This window comes from Microtus pennsylvanicus, chromosome 14, assembly GCF_037038515.1.
Source record: "Microtus pennsylvanicus isolate mMicPen1 chromosome 14, mMicPen1.hap1, whole genome shotgun sequence".
In the NCBI taxonomy this organism is placed as follows: Eukaryota; Metazoa; Chordata; class Mammalia; order Rodentia; family Cricetidae; genus Microtus; species Microtus pennsylvanicus.
The window spans coordinates 44,785,103-44,801,492 of NC_134592.1; the positions used below are offsets into that span (position 1 = coordinate 44,785,103).

At 45.4% G+C, this 16,390-nt stretch overlaps 1 protein-coding gene across 9 annotated transcripts in view; it reads left to right on the forward strand.

Annotated features, from left to right (window-relative positions):
- Positions 1-16,390, forward strand: part of Nin (ninein) — a 101,796-nt gene that overhangs the window by 16,329 nt on the left and 69,077 nt on the right. For all 9 annotated transcript variants that reach the window (XM_075948719.1, XM_075948718.1, XM_075948720.1 and 6 more), the window contains one exon: positions 6,595-6,676. In XM_075948719.1, coding sequence (XP_075804834.1) covers positions 6,595-6,676 — 82 coding nt within the window. The remainder of the gene's footprint in view (positions 1-6,594; positions 6,677-16,390) is intronic.

A 16,390-nucleotide genomic window follows, 5' to 3' on the forward strand; every position in this document is an offset into this window, starting at 1 on the left:
CATACTTCTTTGCCCATCTCAATTAACAATGCCCTGTAGTTTCTGTCACTGGTTTCCTTGTGGATTGGTAGATACAAACCAATAGCATTTAATGACAGTTCTGTAGTACCCTGTCTTTAGTTAGCTCACCCTGTTTTAAACACTGGTTATGATTCTCTAAGTTTGGGTCTGTTTGAATATTACCTGTGGACCTGTGGAAGCTGTAGGCATTTGGTCTCTCTGACTGCACAGAGTGATTGTGTGCAATATCGGATTTGTTTTCTGGGAGGGGAGAGGAGGTTGGGTTGTTGTTTTGTTTTGTTTTGTTTTTCCAAGACAGGGGCAAATTGTTGTCCTAAAGCAGCCTTCTTTCAAGGGGTGGTGACACGTGACTGAGAGAGAGACCGAGAGAAAGAGACTCTTGACTAGTCTTCCTATTAATTGAGTTTAAATGTCATGTGTGTTTTTAGTCAAGCATGTAATTTCTGCATTGCTGTAAGCTGCCCTTTGAGGCCCAGAGAGCTGCTTATGAAATGAATGGCACCAATTCTTATTCAAATGAGGAAGTCCCAGCCGGAGCCCCTACAACCTGGAAACTCATTACCTTGTGAGACTGGGTTTCCTTGGATGTTTGTATATTTCTAAATCCGAACATATAACATGATAGTCAAGCTCCCTTGGACAAGGGCACTAAAACGTCTTAGTTACTGCACACGGTGCATGCGCTCACTTTTGATGTGAGTCTTAACAATAGGGGCCATTTCCCAGCATTTGCGATTCTGGGTTGAACCCTGAGGGGCTTTTTACCACATCAGTATTCATGAGCATTGAAGGAAAAAAATGCATTCACCTACCCCCGTTAGAGAATGGTCTCCTGGAATCTAAGATGTGGCATTTACTGCTGTTTAAATCCCGGGGCCCCTTGTCTGCCTGCCCTTGCAAGAAGGAAATAAAGATGGAAAAGAGGCTCGAAGCTGTGCTAATTGTTCAGCTCGGCTGCTAAGTGCTGTCTGAGGTTTTTTGAAGGAAGGGACCAACTTAGATAGGTGACATTAGGTCAGATTTTGTATTTATCTGCCACAATGAGATTGATTTACCACTCTCTATGTCCATTTTGGAAAGCTTTAATTCTGACTGTCTGAGAAGTCAAAGTCACAAACGGGTCACTATTTCCCTTCCCGCTGGCCAACTAGGACATAGTGACTGAGCAGGTGACCCTGCCAGCTTTCCAGGGACTCGCCAGATTCTATCGTCTTGTCTCCTGTCTTCCCCATATCATTCTCCTGCTCCCTAGACTGTGGCTGATAAACTCCTTGAGAGCAGAGGTCGGGTGTCTTGAGGCACCTGGTGGCTCGTCATGAAGCCCAAGGTTTGACTTGCAGTGGTGGGGCTCTCTTGAGAGGTCAAGTCAGAGGTGATATGGGCACAAGTCAGGCACATTGCGGGCTCTGGTAGAGCCGCATCAGAAGGCCTGGTTCCCCACGTAATGCCACATCTAAGACTCGTGGCCAGGAGCACGGCACGTGCCTTCCCTCAGCAATCATCTTCTAGACTTAAAGGTGGGCTCTCAGGTGGATGTTGTGAAATTCAAAGACCAGCTGCCTAGAGAAAACCATCCATGGTTCTACTCACCTGGGATTATTGGAGACGTTCATGGATAACACTTTCCAACTGAATTCTTTATCCCAGGTACTAACACGGGGGGAGGTAGATTGACCATTGGAGAGTGAAAGAAATTGGTGTAAGTTTTATTTGATCAAAGAGTATATATACACATAATTATACTGTACTTAATCATTTTTGCCCTATTAGCTTTTTCAATATAGTAGAAAAGAGATACTTCAGGCTTCATTTAGCAGCGTGTTTAGTTTTGCCCAAAACTAAACAACTCCAGCCTATTAGTTTTGGAGTGCATATTACTTCATCTTTTAAAAAATAGGCTACATAGAATTATTAAAAGAGCTTTTTAAAAAAAATTATAGAAACATCATCCATTGTGAGGAAGGTTGGTTAATGTCAGTAGTTACTTTATGTCCTTGGCGGTGTCTGTCTTTTGCTTGCTGTTTCTGGGCTGTAATCCTGGGTCACAGCAGGATGATGTTGTGTGAAAGCAGTAGGGCCAGGTGTGGTGGAGAACACCTTTAATCCCAGCACTCTGGAGGCGAAAGCCAGGGGATCTCTGTAAGTTGGAGGTCAATAGTAAGATGCTGTCTTAACAACAACCAAAAATGTGTGTGTGTTTGTGTGCACACGCATGCGAGTGTGTGCACGTGAATGCGTGTATGCATGTATGTGTATGTGGTATGTGTGCATGTGTGTAGGGGGTAGCTACTGGAGAGATTGCTCAGTAGCTAAGAACACGCGCTCTTGCAGAGAACCAGGCTTAGAATCCTAGCACATACACAGTGACTCACAAGCACATCTCTAGTTCCGTGGGACCCAGCATTCTTTTCTGACTTCAACTTCCGAGGGCACCAAGCACATATGTGTTATATATACATACATATACATATAAAGTATGTGTACATACACACATACTTATAAAGTAACTAAATCTTTTTTTAAGTTTTTTTTTCCTCTGTAGCTTTGGAGCCTGACCTGGAACTAGCTCTTGTAGACCAGGCTGGCCTTGAACTCACAGAGATCCACCTGCCTCTGCCTCCAGAGTGCTGGGATTAAAGGTGTGTGCCACCACTGCCCAACATAACTAAATCTTAAAACAACAAGCTAGAGTTGAGGGCTCCTACACTGGCCCTATCTATCCTGTGTTTCTCATGACAGATGTACTTTAAGCTGGAACCACACACGGCTCCTTTGGTTTCCTCTCCGCCTCGCCATATGGTAGATAATCAGATAATCGGGGTTGTGAGATTAGGGACCTACCATCCCAAATGCTTCTACTTGTTGCGCTGTAGTCAGGGATACTTGAGCCCCACAGAGGACCTTTGGCGTTGATTTGAAGTAATTCCAGAGTATAGAGATGCCTGTGCCTTGTGTTAGGGGAGGTTTGTAGACCCCAGGGCGACCTTAGCTTCTACTTTACTGAACTGAAGAGTCAGCACCAAACAGCAATGAAGGCTGAATTTTCTTTGGTCGGCAGGGGTGTGTGTGTGGAAGACGGAGGGGGGTAGGGTATTGAAGCAACATTTCTCTGGGTAGCCTTGGCTGTCCTGGAACTCCTTCTGTATACTAGGCTAGCCTCAAACTCACAGAGATCCACCTGCCTAGGCAGAGTCTCATTTGACTCTTAGCTGGCCTGAAACTGCCTCCCCGAAGTTTGAGGCTGACCTTGAACTCTCAAGCCTCCATCTCCCAAGTGGATTACAGGCATTCATCACCACGCCCAGTTCCCAGAAAGACTCATCTATAACTATCAAAACACAGACCTTTAGAAACCCCACAGAGACCTGCAGAGTCCCATAGAAAGGGCTTGAATTTCTCAGGACAAATGCCCCCCTTTCAAGTAGGTCTCCTGTTTAGGTCATCACTGCAGGTAGGGGAGAGAGAGGCTTCATTCCGGGCCCTCTATGAAGGAATGAAGCCAGGAAACTCAAAGTTAGGGATCTCCACGTATGACAGACCAGCTCAATTTTTCTAATTCCGAGCAATTCTACGGCTCTCTGGAGTGGACTGGCCCCAGGATCTCCCCACTGCCTTCCTACCCTCTTGGAACTTGACTACGTCACTCAGGCAGCCCTCTTCTGTGCTTCAAATAGGACCCTGTTTCTCTGTGTTGGGAGCAGTCAACCCAGGATTATATACGTTAGTATTAACTACCACTTGTGGGGACTGACTGAGTCCTAGAATGTTCTAGACATTTCATGTAATTTTTTTATTTTACCTCCCTAGCACTGCTTCGGGAAGTAGTGTTATAAAATCAAAAAATGCGTTCAGCGTTCTTCAGTACCTGCCTGACATTTCCTAGGAATCTGAATTTCTTGAAGACAGCAGATTGTGTCTCATCTTTGCTGTGTTACTAAGGTTTAGTGTCTGGCACATAGCGGCTGCTCAATACATACTTGCCAGATGAATCATATGAGATGTTTGGTAGAGAGCCCCAGTGTTGCAGATCAGATTAAAGCTCAGAGCAGCAAGCTAGCCAGGGCACAGAGGGCAGTGAGCAGCAGACCCTCCCCAATTCGGAGACCCCTGTCAGCTGGACTGAGCGCCCGGATGTGTGATGCTGTAAACTGGCTGTTGGGGTGAACTCCAGTTCACCCGGGTGGCACTGTGCCTACCTGAGTCTATTTCTGAAGCCAGGACTGTGTGCCTCTTTCTTCCTGAGGTTTGAAGATGATTTGTCAGCAGCAAACCCCAAATTAGCACAGCTTACACTCCTGCAATTGATTCACTATTTCATGGACCAACCTATTGCTTTAGCAGATGCTCTGCTTCCCTGGGCAGACTTCTGTTCATGGTTTCTTTAGCATGTTGACTTCAAAAGTCCATAATTACAGGAAATTTGCGGGAGGGTAACACACATACACACACATGCACACACACATGCAAAAACATGTAACTGAGGTGATGAAGACATTGCATCACTTGATGTGGTAACTATCCCAATCTATACATGTATCAAACCATCAAGTTATACTCCTTAACAACAATAGGATATTAAGTAAAGCCCACGTGATCTAAAAGGAACATAGGGGCTGAAGTGATGTCTCCATAGCTAGCACTTGCTGCTCCTGCAGAAGGCCTGGGTTTGGCTCTTAGTACCTATACCCAGTAGCTTACAGCCACCTGTAACTCCAGTTCCAGAAGCTCCAATGCCCTCTTCTAGCCATGATGGGCACCTGCATCCACATACAAGCAAGTAGGCACACACGTTTATATATACACATAAATATAAGTAATTTAAAAAAAATTTAAAGCTCTAAAAGGAATATAATTTGGGGGAAGTTTTAATGAATCAAAATGTAGTAGAATTCCTATCAACATTGGGAGAATTACCAAATTATAATATTATAAATACAGTCTATCCCCCCCAAGACAGGGTTGGTGTTGCCCTGGCTGTCCTGGAACTAGATTTGTAGACCAGGCTAGCCTAGAACTAACTCACAAGAGATCCGCCTGCCTGTATCCCTGAGTGTTGGGATTAAAGGTGCGCACCATAATTGATGTGTTTGTTATTCAGGCTGGCCTGGAACTTAACTCTGTCACTTTGGAAAACTTCAAATTTGTGGCCTCTTTAGTAGTTGAGTTACTGGCTGCAGCCACTAAACCCGACTCCTAATTCAGTCTCGAAATGGATTCCTGCTCTCCTGTGCTGTGTGCAGAGGCGGCAGTCCATGAACTTTGCCAGTGTTTAGATAACTGATATGATTTGTTGAGTTCCAAAATTTAATTTGGAACCATTTTTTCAATTTATTTATCTTCTATATTGAAATGTCTATCCATGCATAGCCCAACACAAAAATCATAAACTTACTTAAAACATTTCTGGATTTTTTTCCCATTAAAAAACAACTCCATTGTTGTTCTCAAGCATGAGCCTTGTGGATGAAAACGCTGTGTCCCAGTGCTGAGAAATGGCATTCACAGGATCCCATAGTGGTACAAATTTCACACTTAACCAGATTTCATCTTGTCTTTTTTTTTTTTTTTTTTTTTTTGCGGTTTTTCGAGACAGGGTTTCTCTGTGGTTTTGGAGCCTGTCCTGGAACTAGCTCTGTAGACCAGGCTGGTCTCGAACTCACAGAGATCCGCCTGCCTCTGCCTCCCGAGTGCTGGGATTAAAGGCGTGCGCCACCACCGCCTGGCTCATCTTGTCTTATACTGTATAGAATTCTGGGAAAGGAAGCACCACACATTCAGACTAGAATTATGTTGACTAGAAATATCACCTGTCCCTGCTGTCCCAGGCCAAGGTCACAGAAACTGAAGGTGTAATAGAACTTTTACCCTTGTAAGCACTTCTGATGGGTAGTCCCCTAAGTCAGGCTGGGTTCCTCATGCTGGTCAAGGCAATTATAGATTTATTATAGATTTATGAACTGATGAAAGGGTGTCTTGGGCTTCTTGCTTCCTGTGTGTTTAACATTGAATTTTGCTTGTTTATATACTTATGGGGATCTGGGAGATAAATATTATATACCTGCCCCAGGCAAAACTGTATTAAGTTTTTCCTCAAAAGTGTTTATTCCCTTCTACTCTGTCTCGAGATCAAAGTATCTATGGCCAACATGACAAGGGGTCATTTACTTAGGGAGTTTTTCCTGACATTGAACCTAACGCCTTTCTCTTCTGATCTTGTTTAAAAGGTAAAAGGAGTTGAGAGTTAAAAAACGTATCTTTTCCTGAGTGTACAGAGGGTTTGTAGCTTCGCTTTCTCCCCGGGAGCTATAGATATTCATATTTGTATAAACACAGGAGTGTTCATGGTATTAGACATCAGTAAGGACCAGCCCATCCTTCTTCTTAGACATCAGTAAGGACCAGCCCGTCTTTCCTCCCATGCTTTAGAGAGAAAGGGAAAAGAGAACGGACGTGGGTGATGATTTGCTTCAAGGCTGTCAGGTTGGGAACAGACGGTTCAGATGCCTTGCAGATGGATTTGCATTCTTGGGGCTGTGGGAGATGATCTTAAATTTATTTTTAATTGCTTTTTAGGTACATTTTGACCAATTTAAAGAAGCGCTAATACTTATCTTGTCTAGAACTCTGTCCGGAGAAGAGCACTTTCAGGAGTCAGGTAAGAGCACTGACGTTTCTTCTCTGTAATCCCCTTTAAAAGCTATCCAGGCGTGGGCTGGGAATATAGCTCAGCGGTAGAGTGCTCACCCGGTATGCACAGGACCTTGACTTCAATCCCCAGCTCTTCCCTCCTCCCCAAAAAAGTTTGAAAATTTTTCTGGAGGAAAAACTGTGAGGACCTGAAGTATGCATGTGGAGGATTTGGGACATCCGCTCTTCATAGACGGGGCCATTATTTCCAGAGACTTCTCTTTCGCTATCATCTCGAAAGCCTTGCAGCTGTTAAACGCTAAAATGAGACTTCTCTACCACAGCTGCACGTTGTGGCAGAGACCGTTGGGTTATTCCCAGGCAAGTGTCAGAGGGTATAACAGGAACTCATTGTTGGCTCTAGCAGAACGAAGCTGAGTGATAGCTCCTCCAGCCTTACTCCCTGTGTCTGTGTGAGCAGTGATCTGGGGAAAAGTTTCCTGAAAGAAGAAATGTGGCCATCAAGAGAGAATTCTATATGGTCCCACTGAGCAGAAAATCCTCTGCTTATAGACATGGCCACATGATGGTTTAATGATGTCTGTGTGACTCCCTCCCACTCTCGATATATACATATAAAAGAAATACAGAGTATCAATATTTCTAGCACCTGGAAGAACACTTAGCCTTAGTAAATATTAAGTAACTGTCATGAAAGAAGAATAAATGTTGTACCTCATTGTTTTTTTAAAGACTTCCATATATTGTAAGATATATAGTTACACATCTCAAAAGAGAAAAGTGTTGTCAAATATAACCTAAAATGTTATCGATGGTTAAATGTATTCTAATTTAAGTGTTCAAATCTGGCACCGGTGTGTATATATGCTTTAAAATCAAAGAAATGTGATAAATATTTGAGGGAAATTCTAAAGTGTAGAAACTCATTTTTAAGTATAGAGAACTATGACGTCATTTGATTGATATGGGCTAGGGACAAGGTTCCAGCTGAAATGGAGCATCGGGAAATGTTAAGGGTACTGTAACTTCTGTCTCTTGTAATGGGAATACTGTGATCATACTTGCTTTCCCCACCCATACAGGGGTAAAATGTACTAGAAGAATTACATCTCTGTAAACCTGACTTTAGATAAAGAAAACAAACAAAAAACTGTAGTCCAGTCTGAGCAGAGATCATTAGCATTTCATAGAGTCCTTAGTGTGACCTGTTTACGTGGAACACAGACGGGAACTCATTTCTTCTCTTCACCAGGAGTCTGGGTCTCCGCTGTACTTTGTAAAATGCTTCAGATTTGGGTCATGCGTCTGGGCTTTACCTTTAACCACGTTATCTACCCTTAGTAAGGCTGTTCCTGGACCCAGGGCTTGACACAACTTCCTGGAAGTTCCTACTGAGCCTGGGGGAAAGTTTTTGCATTCTTTTAGGCTAATAGCAGGATGTCCATAGGTGATCACTGCTGGAATATGGATGGACTTCCGTTACTTGTGGGATCTCATGTCTTCTTGGTATTATTGATTTTTAAAAGTTTGTTACCTTGATAGCAATTATGCAAGATCTGGGAGCCCCGGATAGAGTGGTAGATTTGGGCTAATATGAGGATAGGCAATGTAAACTATTTCGTGTCCTGTGCTGTCACGTGGTTTGGGGGGGGCAGCCGTGGCATTAATCCACATGACACTTTCACCATTCTTTCCTGAAAACCCATACTGTCTTCTGATAGAAAACTGTCACTGTCAAACTACAGGTTTGTGGTGACCACACATGGGGAGGCTGACCCCAGGGCTGTGCTGTGTTGGAGCCCAGCAATAGCGAAAGCTGCAGGATGACCATGAGCTTGGGAACTGCCCGGAAGTCAGGCTGACAGTGCTAGCTTCAGAGGGTGGCTTCAGTACTCCAGGTGGGCTCCACACTGCGCAGACAATGGCCATCCCTTGGGCCAGTCTTTCAAGATCAAGCAGAGAAGGCTTTTGTTTTTTTTTTTTAATCATTTCACCATGTGACAGAACCAGTGTGATCCAACAGTTAGATCCCTGTGGACAGGACAACATTTCAGCCAGTGTTTCAGTGATGCTGTTAACCCCTGTTAATCCTAGCAGGATACAAATCCAGAATGGAGCCAGCGCCTTGAGTGCTTTATCTACTAGGAAGCTTGGGCCCTGGCCCATGACTCCCACACCCCCTTCTTTGTCTGTCACTGGCCTCTGTCTTCCTAGTCCCGCCAGTCGCTCATGGCTATCAGGGTGTTCTTTGCACCGAAACGTACCCCCACCCATTTGGAATCTGATTCTTCTACCACCCAGACTGACTGGTTTGCATAGCAGACTCCCAGAGTTCATCCCTGCCTCCCCCTTCATGGTAATTATCATCCCTTCTTAAATGATAGGCTGCAGCATTTAGGACTGGTAGAGCCCTGCCCTTGTATAAAAAGCCAAATGGGGGCATAAAGGGGGGCAGAGCCTAAGTGAAGTCCTATGAATAAATGGCAGGGCAAGGGTTAATACAGTCTCATCAACACATGTACAGAACCTAGTTTTAAGTATTTTTTTTTTATGTGTGTGTGCCTGGGTGTTTGTATGTGCACCCTGTGTGTAACGAGCACTCAAAGAGGCCAGCAGAAGGCATGTGATCCCCTGGAGTTAGAGTTACAGGCCATTGTGAGCCATCAGGCGGGTGCTGACAACCAAACTCCAGTCCTCTGCAGGAGCAGTAAGTGCTCTTAACTGCTGAGCTATCTATCTCTCCAGCCCTTAGTTTAAAGAATTTGAACCTTCAGAGGGATGAGCAGGTCCTCAGTCTGTGCACCCCATCTCAGAGTCTGCCAAGGAGGGAGTGGCCTGTAATTAGTCAGGACAGAGCTGTGTCCTTGCATCACTGGGAGCTCAGAACTTAATTCCTGCCTTACCACACGGACCCACATGTGTTGTTCGTCATGCCTTTTGAGATGCAGTTGGTCTTGGAGAGAAAAGACAAAACTGTGGAGGAGACTAAAAAGACAGGGCTATGGTGTACAGGCTGAGAAACCCAGAGAGTCATGAACTGATAGCAGCAAGAGTCCTAGAAGACAAAACGTCCTGTGTCTGTGTTAGACAGGTGTTCTAGAGAAATGGGACTACAGGGATGTGCATATGCGTGTGCAGATAGAAATACTGCTTATAAAACAGAGTCTCCTAGGTGGTCTTATACTGTGGTGTTTGGACAATCCAACAGTGGCTGTACTAGAGAGGCAAGAATCAGGAAGCCCAGGCATCCCGAGTTAGCACTGAAAACCCAGAAGTGCCCACCCCTGGAGAGACAGTGTTATTAGGTTCCCGTGAAAGACCAAACAGGCTAGAGTCTGACATCTATGGAGGAGAGCAAAAACAGCCATAGAGCCACTTGCTCACAAAGAAGGGAAGACAGGGGTCACACACATTTTCAGCTCATTCATTTGACTTCTTTTAATCCTGGCCACTCTTGGAAAGGGTGTCACAGCCCACACGGAGGGTAAGGACCATTCCCCATCCCATGTTCCCATTTCTTCCACGTCGATCCTCTCTAGCAATGTTTTTGCAGACACACACGTGTGTTTAGTCAGTTACACACGTTTCCTAATCCACTCAAGTTAACAACCCAATCAACCCTTATAGTACCCGACCAGGCGACAGTCTCAAAAAGCCTTCTTGATTTGATGTGAAGAACCTGGAACCAAAAAATGCTGGCTCAGCCTGTTCAATGGTGTGACCTCATACATCACACCTTTATGGTCTTAGATCAGCTGGTATCTAAAAGTGGTTAGACCCCGTTCAGCTTTAAGGGCCACTTATGTTGTCTCCTAATGCCTGAATGGCATTATTCCAATCTGTGGAGAAAGCCACACACACTAGCTTTCTCATTCTTTAAGATTTTACTTAACATAAGCTGACACGGAAGAGTCCTTCTGAAGGGCAGATGCTCAGTGTTTCACGCTTCTGGCTCCTAATAAAAGGCAGTTGCACATAAATAATACAAAGCCAAGCTCTCGGGATTTGACGAGCTATGGAATTAACTCGTTATTTTTAACTTCATAGTCTTGGGCTCTGCCCTTTATAACTTCTCTTGTGCAGTTTTTAGCAACTTCATAACTCTGGCTTTTGTAATTTGAAGACTGTAGTAGTTTTTTCCTGTAAAAAGAACAGTGACCACGGAGACAGTGAAACTTAGATAAGGGCAGGAGAGAAAACTGTCCATGCCCGAGTGTCTTCTGTAGCTTCCAGGCTGATTGGCAGTGACAGTGGTGGGACTCCCTCGTAGCTGTGTGTGCTGTTTAATCTTTAAGTCATGCTTCTGGAATAAGAGGGGGCAACAACCTATTAACTAGTTATTCAGTTTGTGATGGCTTTGGGTTATGGGGGGGGCGGTTGTAGTGGAAATACTAGCCTGGCACTATGTTGCATGGCACCAACACACTCCTGGCTTCAGTCTCTAGAGATCTTGGCTTTTTGTTTGTTTGTTTCTTTTTTTTTATGCATCTTCCACTAGGTTTCTGATGTGAAGTAAATGTTAGCATAATGCAAGAAGCCCCCTGAAACGCCTCTCCTTTGTTGGCGGGAGGGGGAGAGCTCAGCCTGGAAGAGCCCGCTCACCAGGAAAACAGGATGAGGCACTGTTCTGGCAGGTGGTGGTTTCTGTTACAGAACTTTTATGTTCCGGGTGCCATTCCATTTAATTGCAGTTGTTTTCCCTAGTTGTCAAAAAGCCATAAATGCAGCCAACGCGCCCTTTTATTTGCTTAGCAACTAGACAGCAGAGTGGGTTTCTTGGGCATCGGGCGAGATCCTGATTTACAGTGATCAGAGATGTGTTTGCGCCTGCGTGCAGATGTGCTGGGCCAAGCTCTGGAGTCTAGCTGCAGAGTTGGTAAGCCATCCTACATATAGCTCAGAGGTTTGTCTCTGTCTGCTCTTTGCCTAAGATAAGAACATAGGCTCTCTTCTTCTGATTGTGAGGATCAGAAGTTTTCTCATCAAAGTCACCATAGAAGTGGGTGCTAGACTGTTTGTATCTGGGCATGGTGGTGCACGGCCATCGTCTTAACGTGACAGCTGAGGAACCTGAGGTGGGAGGAACACACGTGCAAGGCCAACCTGGGCTCTACAGCGAGCCCCCTCCCACCTTAAACACAAAAGAGGGTCTCTGCATGGTGTGAAGCTGGACACACACGTGCCTACTGGCGGTCAGGTAAGATGCTAGAGCCTTCGCTGTGAGCTGTAGGGTGCTCTTCGCTAATCAATGCTTTCTCTCCAGAGTTCATGATACACAAATAATCATGGATGCGCATGAAGTGTGTATAAACGGATGCTCACTTTGGATAGTGTGTGTGTGGTCGAGTAAGAAAATGTTGGCAGTGTGTCAGTAGGCAAATTGTGGCTTGTGTGTATAATCCGGGTCTAAGCAGTTATTAAAATGCCATAGAAGGTTGCTTATTGTTCGGATGATTTTACTAAGGATAAAAGGCAATCTTTAAAAAAAAAAATCCATGCAGTGTCCTACAAATACGTATGTTACTTGAGGTTAGTAAATAGGGTGCTGAGAATCTTGATAATGAAATAACGTACTCGGTACCAGTGTGTTTCATTTCAATTGCGGTGTGTGGAAGGAGGCTTCTGCACAGGGGACCTGAAGGACACGGGAGTCTTGGAGAGTTGGCTCATCCGCTCCTAGCAGCCTGTCCACAAAGCGAGAAACAGCTAACAGGGAAGAGAAAGTTAGGATCGGGTCAAGATCAGGGCTCCGGTTTCTGAGCTGAACTGCCTTATTGGACATCTGCCTCAAATCTGACGTGTTGGAAGAAAGTGAGGCTGAGGAGATCTGCTGTGATTTGAAGGTTGGGATGGTCTTCCTGACTCTGCTCAGCCAGGTGCCCACCGCTGGGTGCCTCTTCCTACGCTAATGGCTTCGGGCTGCCAGCAGCTCTACAGCAGCCTTGGCGGGAAGGGCTAGAATTCGGGGAGGAGCTCCTGTGACAGGAGCCGGCTGGATAGGACCGTGACCTTGCTCCACGGACACTCTTTTATTTTTCCCTCTTTTAGGAAATGAAGCCTTCATGAAGTTAAGGACTCCTAACCCCCAAGATCCTGGTGGTAGTACCTCACCCCAGGTTTATTTGGTTCTAATGCCCATGTTCTTCCCATAAAACACAGATGCCCCAGAAAGTGTTAGAGTCTAAGCAGACAGGGAATCCTAACACACAAAGGTGCTTGTAGAGAAACGTGACTGGCCGTGGTTAAATTGGAAGCTGCAGTCAGTATGAGTTTTGTGACAGCATAGGAGGAAAGACACCTTGAAAGTTGTGCCGAGAAGTTCCTTGAATAAAAAGCTTTCCGCTGAGCCTTAAGCATCAGGGAAGATCCGGTCAGGGAAACGGGGCAACAGCTGTGGAGCCTCCTCACGTAGGTCATGCGGTCAGTCCTCCTGGCAAACCCTGGGAAGCAGTGTAATTGCTATTGGTGCAGATCTTTTCATGGCCACAGATCCTTGGCTGAGCTGGACTGTAGAACTGGCCCAGTTAGCCCAGGGCGTTACCACACTGCACTTCAGTCCTCCGCTGCTTTTGGCCAGCTTCAAAGCCTTCCAGATCCGGCAGAACCAATCAGAGCCTCACGTGCTTTGGTCCCTCCTCCTGCAAGGAGCATCTCCCAGCTGGCTAAGGACAAGGATAGAGGCTGCTCCTAGAATTCGGTCCCTGCATCTAGGGAAAGCCTGAGCAAGACTCCAGAGACGGCGAGTGTTCCAGCAGCGCACAGAGGTGGTGATCCAGTTTTAGGAGGGAGAGAAAGTGAGCCAGACACAGGATTGTTTCTCGTGCTTCTGGGAGGTGCGGAGGAGTCAAGGCTATGAGTCTTGTTCTCTTCCTGACACGGGCGCATCCACTCTGGGTACCATTGTCTGAGGCACTGTACCTCAATTTTAGTTTTTCCTATAAATGCTGGGCCTTCTGGTCACACACCATCCATGCCTCTGCCATCTCTCTGTAGCGTCTCCTCTTAGGATGAGCTGTAGAATAAAGATGAGGCATGTGTGCTTTGTCGGCCTCCTAGGTGGAGAAGAAATGAGTGGGTGTTATTTTTCTCTACCCTCTGTATTCCCCACTCAACCTCTTTTTTTCTTGACTGCTTTGTATAACCTGTGAGTTTCTCCACCTTACTTAAGGATCCTTAGAGACATGAATCCAGGTTTCTCTTTGTTTACCTACTTCTAACCGGGTGCTTGGTTTATGGAGCAAACAGACATCCAAACTAGGCCAGGTGGGACTGCCTCAAAGCCAGGACCCTTCTCTAAGCTTTTCTAGGATGGAAGAGACCCCTCAAGAGGTTTTTCTAATCCCGAATATTATTTTATTGTCTTATTTTATGATTTATTTATTTCATATGTAGTGTGTGCATGCTCATAGGTGTGTGTACACGCACGTGGAAGCCAGAGGTTGTCATTGAGTGTCTTCCTTTATCACTCCTCACCTTCTTATTCTTTCCCCCCTTTGGTTTGGTTTTTCGAGACAAGGTTTCTCTGTGGGGCCCTGGCTGTCCTGGGACTTGCCCTGTAGACCAGACTGGCCTCCAACTCCTAAAGATAATGCATGTTAAGATATTTAGCAATGCAGTAAGAAGGAATGTGTGTAGCACAGCATAAGTGATCACTGTTTGTATCAGCAATGATGATAACATTTGTTGTGATTATTTTATCACTTAGAGGGTCCCTCCTTTTCATGGATTAAAGGGGTACATCACCAATGCCCGGCCGCACCTGATTTTTTTAGACAGGGTTTCTTGCACTCTTACTCACCCGGTGCAGCTCCTTCAGAGGGGTGTAGCTCTGAGAAACTGGACTGACAGGCCAGCGAAGCTGTAGGACCCTCTGCTGCCACCCTACCCCGAGCGGGGGGTTGTAGGCCCAGCTTTGATGTGGGCTCTGGTGGTCCAAGCTCAGGTCCTCCTGCTTGTGCAGCGGGCTCTTTGCCAGCTGAGCCTCCAGAGAACTGTCCTTCACACCTTCCCCTGGAGGTCTGGCCTATGCTGAAGGAAGCCCTGAGGTAAAAACAGTTTCTTTTCTCCATAAACCAAAGAACCCCCGCATTATCTGGCATCAAGAAAATCATTCCCAAATGAAACCCCAAGAAACTGTCACTTCTGGGTACACTCCCAAAATAAATCAGCTTTGCCCCAGGGCGGCATCTCTCATGAGAAGTGCTATGCTGGCAGACCCTGCGCTTTTCAGCTTGAGCGTCTGAGGATACCTTGAAGTCCCATAATGGCCTCCTGTTTGGATTGCTGCTGTTACCTTGGGACGCCCAGTTGACTTCACTGGAGGGATTCGTAGTTCTCAAAGGCTCCCCGCAGCCAAGGCTGTTGACCTTCTTACTTGCAGGGTCTCTCCTTCCCTCCTGTAAGCCAAGTGATGCTGATGTTCTCAGAAGAGGGGTGTGTGAGTGTGTGATTCCGAGGGGTAACCATTGCTAACTGCTGTGGTGGCCTGGTTTGTATTAGCCATGTGGGGTTTGAGAAACTCTGACAAGGAATCCGTAATAATCCACCTTTTTTATGTGCATGCTAACATCTTCATTCTAGTAAGTTTGCTTAGGGACTGGAAACACACACACATGAGCTGATTAGATATGTGTGTAGGTGTATATACACATATAGATTCTCTATATATACATATATAGATTTATAGAAGTAATCTTAAAATTTTCTTGCAATTGGTTATTACAATAAAATATAATTTAAGGGGTTTTAAAGTTCCTGAAATTAAAAAAGAATAATAAGTAAACCCCCACATTGACATCATTTCTCAGCAGTTCACAATTGGCCCACATTTTTTTTGTTTGTTTAGAAGGGGAGGTGTTTAGGCCCCACCAATGTTCCCTACCATCACAGATGGGAGAGTTAATAGCCAGGGGGGCCACTTTACCCACAGGTAAGCTTAGGAACCCCATCCCTGGTGGAGTCTGCAGAGGCTGTCACTTCCCATACTTTTCATTTTAGAAGCAGTGCACCTCACAATAAGAACTCCGCTGCCTCTTCTATCCCCAGCTACAACCTAATTCTCATTCTTGGAACGCCCTGGGTTATACATTTCCCTATTAATCCTTTCTAAGCCCTCATAGTCACTAATGGTGTATCCTGTGTCTGCCACTAAAATTTAAGACCACCTAATAAATTAAGGATGCTTCTGCATTGCTTCCTGTCTGACCAGCACCTGTGGGTGTCAGCTGCCAACCGGGAGCTCCGGTGTCTGTGCCACTCCTGAACACACACAGGCTGACACACTCACTTCTGATGAAAGGTACCTTCAAGTGTGCATGCTGTTTTCAATACAAATTGTGTATGCTTAAACACTTCCTGGAAGAGAATCGCTCCATCTGATGGAATATCTTGGCTGGGACTTATAAAGAGCTGTATATTAATATTGCTGGAAATTGCATAGCTATCATAAATACTTCACTCTTAGCTTTCCTGAACATTTCAGAATGCTCCTGGTTGCATCTGTGAGCACCAAGGAAGGACACAGGGGGAAGGTGGACAGGTAAACAGGGATTTGCCTTCCCAGGGTTGCTGAAGTAAGAGTCGTCCACCCCAACCATGCTTCCATTGAGAGTTAAAGAAGGGTTTTATTCTTTCAGCTCATATCTGATTACACACGCTTGCCCTGATGATATATGTACACATGTCATTTAAAGCACTTGTGTCTGAGTTCTGGAGCGTGCCC